At 43.8% G+C, this 16,886-nt stretch overlaps 1 protein-coding gene across 3 annotated transcripts in view; it reads left to right on the top strand.

The window, feature by feature from the left end:
* Positions 1 to 13,101: 13,101 nt before the first annotated feature.
* LOC308320994 (TRPM8 channel-associated factor homolog) overlaps positions 13,102 to 16,886 on the top strand; it is a 34,948-nt gene continuing 31,163 nt past the window's right edge. The window contains exon 1 of one of the 3 annotated variants that reach the window (XM_080771756.1): positions 13,102 to 13,235. Coding sequence is in view for 1 of the 3 variants with exons in the window: in XM_080771753.1 (XP_080627879.1) it covers positions 13,434 to 13,552 (119 nt within the window). In the remaining 2 variants the exon portion in view is untranslated. Of the gene's footprint in view, positions 13,236 to 13,316; positions 13,553 to 16,886 lie in introns of those variants that run through there. The other 2 variants (XM_080771753.1, XM_080771757.1) reach the window with 2 other exon arrangements.

The following is a 16,886-nucleotide window of genomic DNA, read 5'->3' on the forward strand; positions in this document are numbered from 1 at the left end:
AATTCTATAAGCATTTAGGACTCGACTGTTTTACAGAGAGTCTTAAGGCAAACCCAACTCGATCCGTGGCGTGAGAAATGCTCCGCTGGACGTCGCATCTGGACGGAGCTCCGGCAGCGTACGGTTCTGCTGCCGTCACAGTGGAGCACGAGGTGTTCTGCTTTGTAGACTTCTGGGACGACGACAGTGATCGGGACGACGTGCACATCTTCAACACAGTGTCTTTTCGTTGGACAAAGTTGCCCCCAGAAGAGACAACTAGAAGAGGAGAACGTCCCCCGGGGGTCCCTTCCGGCCGCAGGGGACACACAGCTGTCCTGATAGAAGAAGATGCGATAATATACGTCTGGGGAGGGAGGCCTTACTGCAACCGGCTTTACGCATTCGATGCCGACGCCCACAAATGGTTGAGGCCCGAGAGTTCCGGCGGGGCTGTTCCAGAGGCGAGGTATAACCACTCGGCCTGTGTGCTGGGGAAGGTCATGTATATCCATGCGGGGTACACCCGGATGGGACGCACGGATAGCATGTACAAGTTGGACACCGCCGCGATGTCCTGGGCTTTAGTTAACGCAGGAGTCACTCCTACGGCTGCTTCGTCGGGTCACTCTGCCACCGTCATTGGCACAAGCATGTTTGTATTTGCAGGCAGAGAGCGACAGAGGAACTATTACAACAGCGTCAGAGTGTTTGACACAAAGACCAATCTCTGGCTGAGTGCACCGTCTACACAGCTGCTCACAGAGGAACGCAGGTTTCATTCAGCCTTTGCCTACAATGGAGAGCTGTACATAATTGGTGGTGAAAAGTCTAGCCAGATCTTCAGTGATCTGTGGAAATTCATTCCAGAGACCTTCTCCTGGAGGCAGGTTGAGCCCAAGGGGAAAGGCCCACGTTCAGGGATGCCTGGGATGTGCTGTTGCATGGTGGGAGACTGTGTCATCATCTTCGGGGGATGGGATCTCAACACACCGGATGACCTGTACATCTTGGACTTGAGTCCTAGTCTGAAGACTTTATCCAAGTTAGCGGTTCTTCAGTACGGTCTGGAGCAGTCAGAACTCCCACTTGATATCAGGTGGGATCTGGCAGCCATGACCAACAGGAACAGAAAATAAACAAACAAACAAACAAATACATTAATAAACTAGAACTGCACTCTGCCGAGTGCATACTTGCTTGTTGCACACTAGTAGGCCATAAATGGCCTACTAGTGCGCAAGCAGAGCGCGCAAGTACTTTCGACCGCTGGAAACTATCATATCTCAGTATCTCTGTGAAGGAACGTTTGAAATGTATAATCATTACGTGTAACTATTTGCTACCTAACTACTTTTTTACAGAAAAATGAATCATTGATATGTGATGGAAAAAAAAGGTATATAAACTGAATTAAGATATATTATACAGTATAATTATTTTATTACTTGTCAATTGTTTTAAAATACAAATTACAAATCACATTACAACTACATACAGAGTATGTAGTTGTAATTTGATTAGCAGTATACTGTGGTTACTTGGTTCCAAAAAGTGAAGCCAAGTTTTTTTCAACCGTAAGTCTGTGCCTGGTTTGCTGGGACCAGTTACAACATTACGTCATCGTTGAGAACTGGGACCAGAGTACATGGTGTGTATATGTATGAGTGTATATGTATGTATGACAGTGATGACGATGAAATTACAACTACATACAGAGTATGTAGTTGTAATTTGATTAGCAGTATACTAGGCCTGGGCGATATGACGATATATATCGTATTTTCGATAGAAAATGTCTATCACGAAAAATAAGCTATATCGTTTATATCGCCGTTTCGCTTTACGGCAGTGTTTACGGCAGTATTTTACGTCACAGCGCTTATATACGGCATTCCCAGCAGCTGACCGCACTGAAAACAAACGACATGGAGGGTGACGCTGCGATAGCTGACGGTAATAATAATAATGAAAAAGAAGATGACCAGCCAAGTGAGCCAACACGACCACAAGCCGAGGAGCTTGCACCTAAAAGAGGGGCAACGTCTTCCATTGTATGGAAGTGGTTTGGATTTAAAAAGACGGACACGGACCAGACCACAGTATTGTGTAAAGTCTGCCGCTCACCGGTCCCATCGGCGGATTCCAACACGACTAACTTATTTTATCACCTGAAAAAGAATCACGACAAAGAATACAGCGAGAGTCAACGTTTGAAGGCAGCAAAACCAGGGCCTGACGTTCAGAAGAAAAAGCCCCAGACACAGACGTTGCAAGAGTCATTTTGCCGTGGCACACCATATACCCATGACTCCCGAAGATGGAAGGAGATTACTATGGGTGTTGCCCATCACATCTGTTTAGACAGCGTTCCGATCTACACGCTGGAGAAACGGGGGTTTAAGGCGATGATGAAAAAGCTCGATCCTAGATACGAAATACCCAGCCGAAAATACATGAATAAGTTTGTCTCTCGTTTATATGCCGAGTGCAGAGGCAAAGTGGAGAGGGAGATTAGCAACGGCATGTTTTACTCTGCAACAACTGACATGTGGTCGAGCCGAGCGACCCATCCATATATGAGTCTGACGGCACACTACATCGACCCAACGTGGAACCTCCGCAGTCGGTGTTTACAGACGAGTTATTTCCCAGATGAGCACACTGGAGAAAACATAGCCAAAGGTTTCACAGAGGCTCTCGAGTCGTGGGGACTGGAGGAGGATCACCTTGTCTGTGTCACTACAGACAACGCATCCAACAACATCCTTGCCTTTCAGCTGAATGAAATGACACGCCTACAGTGCTTTGGCCACCGTCTTCATTTAGCCATCGGTAAGTGACAAAGTGTATCAATCAAAAAATATGCATATAGATTTAATATAAATGCTAAAAATGCATGTATATATATATATATATATATCAGTTCATTTCATAGTACAGTAATAAATACCTAGACTTAAAAATTATTAAAATAACTACAGACAATATACAATAATACAAATAGAATATAGGTCCATTTGTATACTGTCAGTTACTGTTATAGTAACTCCCATAATGGCAACATTTTCCTGCAATAGTTAAAAAGCCAGTTAAAAGCTACAAATCACACCCATGTGAAGTGAGGGGCACGCTTATCAATTCATCATAATACATGATCTCATTATGGCCAATCACAATTTGCGTCCTCACTTTTATCTTCAATGTTTGAGTTACACAATGTTTGTGTTTACACAAATACTCAAACTGTCCATTTATATGAACCTATAAATATAAAACGAATGAAATTAATACATTTTACTTGTCCTCTACAGTGTAGAGGACAAGTAAAATGTGTATTAAAAAATAGGTATAGAACTGTACATTTACTTCTCCTTTATTTACACAGGGCATAGTCTGAAACTGGACAAGGTTGATCGAGCAGTCGGTGTCTGCAAGAAGATTGTGCTTGCGTTCTCCAATTCCTGGAAGAGAAGAAAGGCGCTGGCCAAGGCTCAAGCAGATCAAATGCCACCCTTGCCCACTCATCAGCTGATCACAGAAACCCCTACGAGGTGGGGCTCTATGCAAGCCATGGTTGAAAGGGTGCTCGAGCAGGAGAAAGCCATCTCACAGGTCCTCCGTGCCGACAAGAAGGTACGTCACCTGGTCCCAACTTGGCAGGACATAGACGTTCTGGAGTCCATCAACAGGGCTCTTAGTCCTCTCAAGGAGTTTACGGATGCCTTGTCTGGGGATCTTTACCCAAGTGTTTCCTACTTGAAACCCGTCCTCCATCTGTTCAACACTGATCTACTCCAGAAAAAGAATGAAGACACTGAGCTCACCACGACCATCAAAGAAGGTGTACTAAAATACCTAAATGAGAAGTATGACGACGAGGAAACCCAGGATTTGCTTGACATGGCTTCTCTTGTTGACCCTCGGTTCAAAACCACATACATCAAGCCAGAGAAGGTGGGCTACATAAAGACGAGAGCTGCTGCAGACCTGCAGAAGATGGTGGCCCAGGAAGGAGAGGCCCTTCCATCAGCTGCTGCTGCCACTCAGGATCAGCCAGATTCAGAGGAGGTTCCTACATCTAAGAAGAAAAAGAAAACTTTAAGCAGTTACTTTGATTTTGAAACACCAGCGAAGCGAAGCCATGCCCCTTCAAGCAGAGAAGCCATTGAAAACGAGATCAACCTCTATCTCCTACTGCCCGTTGGTCGAAAAATAGAGCCACTACAATGGTGGCAGGAGAACGAGTCACATTTTCCCCTAGTGGCCAAGCTAGCAAAGAAATATCTATGCATCCCTGCCACAAGTTCCCCTTCAGAGCGGGCTTTCAGCACCAGTGGGAACATTGTGACATGCCAGAGGGCAGCACTGAAACCCTCAAGAGTAGAAGAGCTTACATTCCTTGCACGCAACCTAGATTTTGAAGACTGAGTCACTGAGAACTATATGCAAAGATGATGTCAGTGTCAACTTTATCAAGTCTTATTTTGTTTACATGTTTAATTGGATGTGATCCAATGTGCTATACTTGAAGTTTTGTTTACCTCAGTTTAGGGCCTAGGCCTGTATTTCTGTTTGCTGCTAAGGCCTGGCCTACCGTTCAAACTTAAGAGATTTATTTTGTTGTGAGGCTGTGAGCCTGATTTTGCTGAGCTGCAGCTTTAAACTTAAAGTTTACAATTTTGTTTAAAATTGTTTGCGTGCAAGCAGCATGAGTGTGTGTGTGTGTGTGTGTGTGTGTGTGTGTGTGTGTGTGTGTGTGTGTGTGCATCATGTCATGAATGATGTAATATTCATGTAACAGTGGTTCTGTTTTCTGAAGGAAAACCAAAACTGGGGTCAGGGACTCAGGTTCCTATAATTGTTTTTGGCAGCTGAAAGCTATATTCTGATACCCCTAGCCTTTGTCCAGCAGGGGGAGTGGTTCTACCAAGCTATAATTAACCTGTAAGACCTGCCTGAGAATGGGAAGAATTAGAACAGATTGTTTAATGTTTACAACTTTACATTTGGTATTTGTTTTGTAATGTGGAATGTTAAGCAGATTTTTTTGCACCTGTGTGTGTGCACCAGCACCACGCTTGGTGTTTAAACAAAGTGCAAATATTCAAATCACTACTGTTCTGTAGTGTTTTCTATTGCTCCAGGGTTCTAAATAAAAGAAATATTTAGTACCATACCTATATTTGTTGAGTATATCATTTCAAACTGCATTTTACCATGTGAAATTGTTAACAATATATTAATTAATTGAATTTACAAAAAAATTGCTATATCGTGAGTATATCGTTATCGTGATAAAATATTTTCTATATCGTGATATGAGATTTTGCCATATCGCCCAGCCCTACAGTATACTGTGGTTACTTGGTTCCAAAAAGTGAAGCCAAGTTTTTTTCAACCGTAAGTCTGTGCCTGGTTTAATGGGACCAGTTACAACATTACGTCATCGTTGATAACTGGGACCAGAGTACATGGTGTGTATATGACTAGCTCTCAGTGATGACGTAAGAGATATGGTCATCTGTGTAGTCTGGTCCCAGCAGACCAGGCACAGATTTACAAATTACAAATCACATTACAACTACATACAGAGTATGTAGTTGTAATTTGATTAGCAGTATACTGTGGTTACTTGGTTCCAAAAAGTGAAGCCAAGTTTTTTTCAACCGTAAGTCTGTGCCTGGTTTGCTGGGACCAGTTACAACATTACGTCATCGTTGAGAACTGGGACCAGAGTACATGGTGTGTATATGTATGACTAGCTCTCAGTGATGACGTAAGAGATATGATCATCTGTGTAGTCTGGTCCCAGCAGACCAGGCACAGATTTACAAATTACAAATCACATTACAACTACATACAGAGTATGTAGTTGTAATTTGATTAGCAGTATACTGTGGTTACTTGGTTCCAAAAAGTGAAGCCAAGTTTTTTTCAACCGTAAGTCTGTGCCTGGTTTGCTGGGACCAGTTACAACATTACGTCATCGTTGAGAACTGGGAGCAGAGTACATGGTGTGTATATGACTAGCTCTCAGTGATGACGTAAGAGATATGGTCATCTGTGTAGTCTGGTCCCAGCAGACCAGGCACAGATTTACAAATTACAAATCACATTACAACTACATACAGAGTATGTAGTTGTAATTTGATTAGCAGTATACTGTGGTTACTTGGTTCCAAAAAGTGAAGCCAAGTTTTTTTCAACCGTAAGTCTGTGCCTGGTTTGCTGGGACCAGTTACAACATTACGTCATCGTTGAGAACTGGGACCAGAGTACATGGTGTGTATATGTATGACTAGCTCTCAGTGATGACGTAAGAGATATGGTCATCTGTGTAGTCTGGTCCCAGCAGACCAGGCACAGATTTACAAATTACAAATCATATTACAACTACATACAGAGTATGTAGTTGGAATTTGATTAGCAGTATACTGTGGTTACTTGGTTCCAAAAAGTGAAGCCAAGTTTTTTTCAACCGTAAGTCTGTGCCTGGTTTGCTGGGACCAGTTACAACATTACGTCATCGTTGAGAACTGGGACCAGAGTACATGGTGTGTATATGACTAGCTCTCAGTGATGACGTAAGAGATATGGTCATCTGTGTAGTCTGGTCCCAGCAGACCAGGCACAGATTTACAAATTACAAATCACATTACAACTACATACAGAGTATGTAGTTGTAATTTGATTAGCAGTATACTGTGGTTACTTGGTTCCAAAAAGTGAAGCCAAGTTTTTTTCAACCGTAAGTCTGTGCCTGGTTTGCTGGGACCAGTTACAACATTACGTCATCGTTGAGAACTGGGACCAGAGTACATGGTGTGTATACGTATGTAACTGGTCCCAGCAAACCAGGCACAGACTTACGGTGATATAAACACTTACGTCAGTGATGACGTAAGAGATACATACAGAGTATGTAGTTGTAATTTGATTAGCAGTATACTGTGGTTACTTGGTTCCAAAAAGTGAAGCCAAGTTTTTTTCAACCGTAAGTCTGTGCCTGGTTTAATGGGACCAGTTACAACATTACGTCATCGTTGATAACTGGGACCAGAGTACATGGTGTGTATATGACTAGCTCTCAGTGATGACGTAAGAGATATGGTCATCTGTGTAGTCTGGTCCCAGCAGACCAGGCACAGATTTACAAATTACAAATCACATTACAACTACATACAGAGTATGTAGTTGTAATTTGATTAGCAGTATACTGTGGTTACTTGGTTCCAAAAAGTGAAGCCAAGTTTTTTTCAACCGTAAGTCTGTGCCTGGTTTGCTGGGACCAGTTACAACATTACGTCATCGTTGAGAACTGGGACCAGAGTACATGGTGTGTATATGTATGACTAGCTCTCAGTGATGACGTAAGAGATATGATCATCTGTGTAGTCTGGTCCCAGCAGACCAGGCACAGATTTACAAATTACAAATCACATTACAACTACATACAGAGTATGTAGTTGTAATTTGATTAGCAGTATACTGTGGTTACTTGGTTCCAAAAAGTGAAGCCAAGTTTTTTTCAACCGTAAGTCTGTGCCTGGTTTGCTGGGACCAGTTACAACATTACGTCATCGTTGAGAACTGGGAGCAGAGTACATGGTGTGTATATGACTAGCTCTCAGTGATGACGTAAGAGATATGGTCATCTGTGTAGTCTGGTCCCAGCAGACCAGGCACAGATTTACAAATTACAAATCACATTACAACTACATACAGAGTATGTAGTTGTAATTTGATTAGCAGTATACTGTGGTTACTTGGTTCCAAAAAGTGAAGCCAAGTTTTTTTCAACCGTAAGTCTGTGCCTGGTTTGCTGGGACCAGTTACAACATTACGTCATCGTTGAGAACTGGGACCAGAGTACATGGTGTGTATATGTATGACTAGCTCTCAGTGATGACGTAAGAGATATGGTCATCTGGTCCCAGCAGACCAGGCACAGATTTACAAATTACAAATCATATTACAACTACATACAGAGTATGTAGTTGGAATTTGATTAGCAGTATACTGTGGTTACTTGGTTCCAAAAAGTGAAGCCAAGTTTTTTTCAACCGTAAGTCTGTGCCTGGTTTGCTGGGACCAGTTACAACATTACGTCATCGTTGAGAACTGGGACCAGAGTACATGGTGTGTATATGACTAGCTCTCAGTGATGACGTAAGAGATATGGTCATCTGTGTAGTCTGGTCCCAGCAGACCAGGCACAGATTTACAAATTACAAATCACATTACAACTACATACAGAGTATGTAGTTGTAATTTGATTAGCAGTATACTGTGGTTACTTGGTTCCAAAAAGTGAAGCCAAGTTTTTTTCAACCGTAAGTCTGTGCCTGGTTTGCTGGGACCAGTTACAACATTACGTCATCGTTGAGAACTGGGACCAGAGTACATGGTGTGTATACGTATGTAACTGGTCCCAGCAAACCAGGCACAGACTTACGGTGATATAAACACTTACGTCAGTGATGACGTAAGAGATACATACAGAGTATGTAGTTGTAATTTGATTAGCAGTATACTGTGGTTACTTGGTTCCAAAAAGTGAAGCCAAGTTTTTTTCAACCGTAAATCTGTGCCTGGTTTGCTGGGACCAGTTACATATATGTAACTTTTAGTTACATATATGTAACTGGTCCCAGCAAACCAGGCACAGACTTACGGTTGAAAAAAACTTGGCTTCACTTCGAAGAGACCAAGCGAAATGATTACTTGCGCGCTCTGCTTGCGCAAGTAATGAATAAAATAGTCACTGGCAAATATATAAACCACAGCTCATTTTACGGGAGGAGTAGGTCGCACCATTAGGAGCCAAGCCTGAGGGGAACGAAGGCCCCTATTGTTTTTATACCGTATTTTCTTCTTGGGAATAATGGTAGAGGGTCATGAGAAACGGTCACAGACTCAAAAGACCTCTGACCTTTAGATCTCCCAATCCTCATCATCATCTGTATTTATACTCTGAAGTAGAATTGAGGGCAAGCCCTCATTTTCAATGTAGCCGAGGTTACAATACACACATACACAATACATAATATAAATCAGGGTATGTATGGATGGATGAGGCCACACGTCAACTTAGCTGGCCTGGAATCATACTTGAGAATTATCCTTGGTCCCAGGCAAGGATAAGAAAGATCTACTTGTGTGAGATATCCTTGTTAATATTACTTGAAGGGAAGTCTATGACATCAGTGTTATGATGTCAGTGATCTCCATATGTAGGCATAAAGGGACACAAATACAGATATAGATTACCTAATAGAAGGCTACGGAACTCCTCTTTCCCTTGGATGGGAACTTGGTGAATCTCGGCAGAGATCGAAGAGGCGGGAGAATGGTAAAGAGGTTACCTCTCTTTTCCCACAGTCTAAAATGCTTCAGGATCAAAGCACTGGTCAAGCACTGGTCATCAATAAGCGCAATTACCTCTCCAGAAACACTGGGCCAAAATGGGCCTCCACTGGAGTACTTGCATCAAAGTATTGTACCCTCTATGCACTATCAAAGGAGCTTGCCAAGACTACCTATCCCTAAACTGGAAGACACAATTAAGAGATATTTGGCCGCACAGAGGCCACTGTTGGACGACGAACAGTTCAGGGAAACTGGCACGTGACTTCATGAGCAGTGTGGGGAAACAGTTGAACGAAGAACTAGTAGCTCGGGACGACAACAACAAGAACACCAGCTACATTTCGACCCTACCCCCGCGCCCGCCTTTCCTTTCGGGGTCCTGACCAGCGAGAACAGGGACGTGTGGGCCACACTGAGGGACAAGCTACTCGCCGCTGCGGATCGTCGACAGTGCCCTCTTCTGCCTCTGTCTGGACGACGAGAGCATGCGGGACGACGTCCACATGTCCCACAACATGCTGCACGGGGACGGCTGCAACCGCTGGTACGACAAATCCTTCAGCCTCGTTCTGGCCAAGCGGCCGTCAACTTTGAACATTCCTGGGGCGACGGCGTGGCCGTGCTCCGCCTCCTGAACGAGATCTTCAAAGACACCACGGAGAGGCCGCTGGCACACACCCGGACTCTGCCCCCGATGCTGCCGTGGACTCGGCCGCTGCCGTGCGCAGGCTCCGATTTCGACCTGGGCGCCGAGCTGGAGAGCGCGCGGTCGTGGAGGCCGAGGAGAACTTTGACGCGGCCGTGTCGAAGCTCACCATCGGCGTCATGGAGTTCAGGAAGGGCGGAAAGAAACGACTGAAGGATAGGAACTATCCACAACATCCGTAGCCAATCACCAATGATCGATTGGCCAGTCAATTATCGTACGGGTATCTCGTCATTTGATCTGTGTAGTCTTCTAGAGAAAGTCCACCGTAGAATGATCTGTGTAGTCTTCTAGAGCAAGTCCGACGTAGAATGATGAGATACCCGTATACGGGTCCACCGTAGAATGAACGGAATGGCAGACATCAGACAGAATGCATCCGTTGACCGATCAGAACTACGTCACAGTGACGTTAGTCATATATATGCTGTATATGTATTCTCTCCGTGGCAGAGTGTCTTTACACGAAGAAGAAGAAGAAGAAGCATTTACATAATTTACATAGTAGAAGAAGAAGAAGAATTTACATAGCAGAAGAAGTAGAAAGTCTTTGCGCAGTCTTTGTCCATGGATGCCGTGGCGTGGCGGCGGCGGCCTCTCACAAGGCGTGTCCTCGGTGCGCCGCCGTCATCCACAACGTCCCCGACGACGACGTCGTCAAGGAACGCGACGACGACGACGACGACACCTACACCATCAACATGGCCGGCGGCCCGGGCCTACACCTACTCCATCAAGACGGACGGTGGACGGCTCCTCCTTCAACATCGTCCAGGTCGAGGACGGACGGCAGCAGCCGCAAAAACTGCAACCACGTGACCTGCGCCTCCTGCTCCGGCTGCAGGTTCTGCTGGCTCTGCACGAGGGAGGTCGGCCCTCACCACGCCGCCACGTGGCACTTCTGGGGACTTCCGTGGACGGGCTGCGTCCCGGGCGGCAGGGCCGTATATGGAGCTGGAGGAAGAAGGCGCTGTGGGTGCTGGGCTCGGCGCTGCAGGGCTCGGTGCCCGGCTGCACGGCGGCCGGCGGCCTCGGCGGCGACCTGCGCCCTGATTCCGCCTCTGGTCGTGGCCGGCGGCGCCTCTGTGGGCCGCGCTCGCCATGGTCTCGCGGTCGGAACGGCGGGTTTGTATGTCCGCCGTAGAATGAAACGTGTCCGCTAGCTTCTTCTGTTGCATGAATCGGTTGGTAGAGTGGGGGGCACCAAAACGGAGAAGGGGGAAAACATCCGCGGCACTCGGGAAATGTGGGCACCTGGGAAAGTGGCAGATGTGGGTACATGTTGTCGCACTTTGACCCAAAACCAAGACACATACACTGTTCGCCCGCAGGCTGGATTTATTTAGAAGTTGACATCAAAAGGATAATAAAGGTAAGAGTTCAAAGAGAGACATAAACAGTCTTTTCTTCTTTTCCCAAGGATCCAGGAGGTAGGTGTAAGGTATAGGTATAGTAGAATACGCACATCACTTCGTGGAGGTTTAAGTTTTAAGTCGGTCGGTCCCATATAACACTGTATGCACATTACCATGGGCATAGGGACCAGATCCCCCTTGTATGCCCATATACAGTACGGCTTGTTCTGTTGTTGAAAATGAAATCCACTTTTTTGTTTTACTGCTCTAAATATGATGTAATAACATAAGTCATAAGAGACGTATATTTTTTAATAAGATATCTTCTATTTGTATGGATTCCCTTGAGTTAAAATATGAAAAAATGGATGTATGTTTTGACAAAGGAGTTTTTGTTGTGGCTGAATTCATATGTCAAGGCTTGGGAGAGAACTTGAAGACAGAACACTGCATAACTCTGAGTTGTAATTTAATGTATTATGAATATAATGTAAACATGCTGTAAAGGTAAATGTGAAATGGTGTCTTATAATCCCATGAGGGTTGGGCACTTTGTGTGCAGGACAGGAAAATAAATAAATCATGCAAATCACATCTCTCAGAGCGAACGTTTTTGACTCAAATCTTGGGTGTGCAAATTGCGTGTGCCGGTTTGTTCTGACTCTAGGAAATCTGACTGTGCCCCCCATGCACTGCCACCAGATGGCAGTCATGTCATGTAAATGTGCTGCTAGAGTTCTCTCTATTAAGCTCACTGCGAAAACGCTCTCTCTAGATAAACTGATAGGCCCTATACATGACATAATCGTGAGTTTATAATTAGTGTGGCAAAGCAGTGGTTCCCAAAGTGGGGTGAGGGTCCTTGGAGTTCCAGGGGGTCCCCAGCTAAATTATAGTTTGGAACCAAATGGACCCTTATGGGTCGATCTGTAACTCTGAGAGTAGTGTAGGCTACAAATGGAACCAAATTGACCATAGCGGGTCCATTTGTAGCCTACACTCTCAGAGTTAAATTAACATTGATGTTTACTGTATACATTAGAGTCCCAGAGATGCCATTAAAAGAGGGTCCTTAGCCAAATACATGTCAAACTGGGGGGGTCCTTGAAATTAAAATGGTTCCATTCGTATTTACACTCTCAGAGTTAGAGACCCAGGGTCCATTTGGTTCAGAACTATCATTTAGCTGGGGACCCTCTGGAACTCCCATCAAGGACCCCTGGGGGTCCCCGGACCCCACTTTAAGAACCACTGCTGTAAAATCAGTTTGCACAGATACCGTATTCCAATAGGTCAAGCAGAAACACTGTATACAGTAGGTGGCGGTATAACAACCCAGAGACCTGTGGTAAGCTGCCATAATAAAACCAAGAGAGTTCCGTCTTTTGTCCAGTGTCCACTTTATAAAGTCCATGCACTCCAGTGAATAGCATTTATCCATTTAGATAACTTTTTATGTTATTTAATTACTTATTTTTTACACAGAAACATAATGTGTGTCTTATAGCATCATTTAAATGCTTAATTTGTAGTTTTAATGTGCAAATTAAACTTTTTTTCAATACTCTAGAGGGTACTCTTATTTTGAAGAGATCGTCCACCGGAAGTCTTAAATTAGCTCACTAGATTAGCTCACTAGACAGTGCCGAGATCGAGTGGCTCATCCGGACCGGATAGCCCTATCACTTTGTTTTATGAGCTGGCTAGCTAGCTGTCAAACCTGTCGTGGATCTGTATTTAATTTTATTTACACCCAGGAACATGTCAAGACCTGAGACTGCTTTACTTGGCATCATACGAATATTCTAACCATATTCTAAAAGGTATTTGTTTTTCTAAATGTTGATGTCTGTCTGTGTGACTGTGTCATTACACTGAAGCCTCTACTAAAGCCAAATACTCGGTCACTCCAGCATGGTGGTGTTACGGTGAAATTGGTGACCTGCTGAAATATGTGACAATCGTGTTAACTTGACATCACATAATGGCAGTGTCTGAGGCTCTGAGTGTAAATTGGACGAATGAATCTGTTTTGGAGGAGGCATCCTTGTGTGCAGAACACCACACAGCACAGCAGCAGTACCCTACTACTGGAGCCATCGCCTACTGCGGTAAGTGTGCATGCTTACCGTGCGCTCAGGTATAAACAGTTAAAGCTGTCCGGTTGTTATGCAAAGTATAGTAGCCATTTGATTCGGCACGGTACTCGACACGGCGTGAAGTAAACCTAGACCACTGCATGGGTACTTTGTGCGTCTTGGAAAGTCTGTTGACACGACGAGGTTATGATTAGGTGCGTCTTCTCTTGAATCTAGACCAGGGGGGCAGTCAGACAGATATTTTGTGAAGCCACTAAGGAAATGAAAGTTCATATAATGGCCTGTTGTGGCGCTGTCATTGGGCTCAAAAAAAAACCCATAGCCCCATAGAAGTCCATGTATTTGGGCCCAACTTCACCTAGACTGTATTACCTTAATAAACATGGTCATGAATACTTTTTGCTTCCAGTCACTAGTTTAAAGTCTCATTTCTAATGTCATAATATTCTTTTTGGAAAATGATGGTCCCATTTATAAAATAAATTACCATAAAGTCGCGCATGTTCTGAGGGGCGTGGCTACCGTTACAGTCTATGAACGGGATCCCCCACCCACTCGAGTCAAAATAAAAACCAACAAAGAAGAAGGGGGGAAGTCCCGCCTCGTTGTCTGGGCCAGCCAATGGGCCAGCTGGGCCCAAACGGATCTAGAAAGATGGCGACTTCCATTGCAATTAAGGACTGACAGGCTTCATTTTATGTTCATGTTAGACCCGCGGAACGCTTTGTCCATATTTTTTACAGTCTATGATCTAGACGGGACGCGTTCTAGCGTGCACGCCACGCACATGCACCGTTCCGTTCCGTCCCTGCGCGTGCACGTCAAAAAAGTACTGGTCCCACAGTCTATGGTCCCACGGCGTGGTACTGCGTCCACCAAACATCCACCAAACATTTCCCACAAAAATATAGAGTTATGAATTGCATGCAAAGATACTTAAATCAAAACCATCAAATGTACTTTCTCCTAGATGTATTCATCATACATGTGTGCATGGTCATGTATATAACCCCATTTAATTAGTCCACTAAATTAAATTAACATAGTCAGCTGAATACATTTGGCTTATTTTGAGTGGTGCAACCACTCCATTAAACAGCCATGTCTGTCCCTGGGTCTGTCTGTCCATCCAAGCACGAAAATAGCTTGGTTGGTTTTCACCATTTCTCAAACGTTTCGGCTTGCCGGAAACGGCCCCCTGGGCACATTCCTGGATGTGTGGGCCGTTTCGGACACGGTGCGGCTTGCGGGAACCGGGCCAGCCCCCTGGCCGCATTCCTGGGGGTCTGCATGTTCCAGGGACCCCCCGGGGGCCCCCACACGGTAACTGTCATTTCTCCACCACTCACTTCACACAGGTGTGATTTTTTTAAATCATTATTAAATCATTACAGCTATACATTTAAATGAATTGCTGTAGGCTACAGCTTATAATCACAATAATTCATACATGTGTAACTTTTTTCCTGTTATGCATACCTTCATGATTTAACTTTAAAGCGCAAATAACATGCATTTTAAAACTACTTTTAATATTTAATAATCATATTGTCTATGTCCCTCAAAGTTATTTCTAATGGTTTGAGCCTCAATCACCACTCTGATATAACCAGTCCTTGTCAATTCTTTCTGGACTTTGAAAGCAGTTTTAGCTGCAGTACCACAATGTCCTGAGGTGGAGAGGGTGCTGATATGCAGATTATTTAATATTTGAGTCATTATAATACTCATGCTAGATAAAACCAGGCTTGTTTCCATTCCATGCCAGCTTGGAAAATCAACAATGGTGGACATTGTAAACAAAGTGGAAATGCAAATTTGCAACTGAAGACTGAAGAAAAGGAGGAATTATACAAAGTAGGGTGACATTGATGACATCACGATGAGGCCAAAATCAGTCGAGCTGTTTCTGAGAGCAATTTCCATTAAAACACCCATATGACATGAAGGCCTGATTGTTCAAAATTGGTTATTTGTGGGGATAGAAAACACACATGGGAGCCCCAAAAACACAAAAGAAATTGAAAAAGTTGAGTTTTATGTTATAGGTCCTTTAACCCATTTTGGGGCGGGAACCCCTTTTGGTGTTAGCATTATGTTATGCTTTAGCTATTGAAAAATAGCAGATCTACAAGCTCATAGGTCTTGTAGGTCTGCTATTTTTCTGCTATTTTTGAAAGACCACACCATTCTATTGGTAAAGAATTACTTTATTGAAAAAAGACGTTTTGATCTTGACAGATCTTCGTCAGGTCAGTGAAGAGTAACATGGTAAAAATGTTTCTAGAAGAATTGGGCTACAGACCTGCCACAGCCAGTGACGTGCGCTCCTCACTGACTGAGACAAAAGGGCTGTGCTTTATACTAGGGTGTGGTGATGATTGCTGATTCCAAACTGGTGTGACTTGAGTGAGTGAGTGAGTGAGTGTGTGAGTGAGTGAGTGAGTGATCGGTGTGATGAGCTGTGAACTGATGTAGATGGTATACCAAACAGACATACAATACAATTAACCTCGCCTCACCAGGCTTTCCACCGCCTCGGAGGAAAGCCTGGTCTCTGTTTCAAAAGTCTGTATGATCCGAGCAGCAGGGGCTGGATGATGTGGTTACGTCATGTTGTAGTATTGTTTTGTAGTCGCCAGACAGGATGAACAGGCGGCGACAACTTCCTTTTCCCTCTCAATAAAAGCTCTCGCTTACAATTATAAACCCGGCTTACGTAAAACAAAAGGTGACAGAGCCTTTCATGTAGTATAGCGCCCACACTGTGGAATGCCCTCCCACAGGTGTTGAGATCCGCAGCCTCGGTTGACAATTAAAAAAAATCAACTCAAAACTTTGCTATTTATAGCTTTTCCTGATGTAACATAATGGGTGTGTTGTTTATTTTAATGTGTTGTTATTTTTTCTTAGATCAATTGTATGTTCCTGTTTTTTTGTTTGACTATTCTGTTGTATTTTGCCTGTCTTTGTGTGCTATACATACAATTTACTTACTTACATAAGCCTGTAAGAGTTCATTAAAAGGAAAGGGTATGTGGTGGACATGACCACTTCCAAAATAACCATTTATTTTGCATTCATGATTATTGTTTTTTATAGGGTTTTGCTGTTTTTAAGCATGAAGGGGTTTAAAAATGCCCCTATTCTGAAATCAAATATATTGTACATATCCACATTCATGATTAAAAACTCTAGAAAGCTAATGTGATGCATTTAGATCTCAAAATATATATTTTATGGGATTTGGGGGTTTTCGGGCATGAAGGGGTTAATATCCATTATTTTAATAATGCATTAATCCTTAATAAAATGCATTGTACATATCCACATTCATAAACACTGTAGAAAGCAAATTTGATGCATTTTGACCAA

The sequence above is a fragment of the Protomyctophum bolini genome (assembly GCF_963924005.1).
Source record: "Protomyctophum bolini genome assembly, chromosome: 9".
Classification (NCBI taxonomy): domain Eukaryota; kingdom Metazoa; phylum Chordata; class Actinopteri; order Myctophiformes; family Myctophidae; genus Protomyctophum; species Protomyctophum bolini.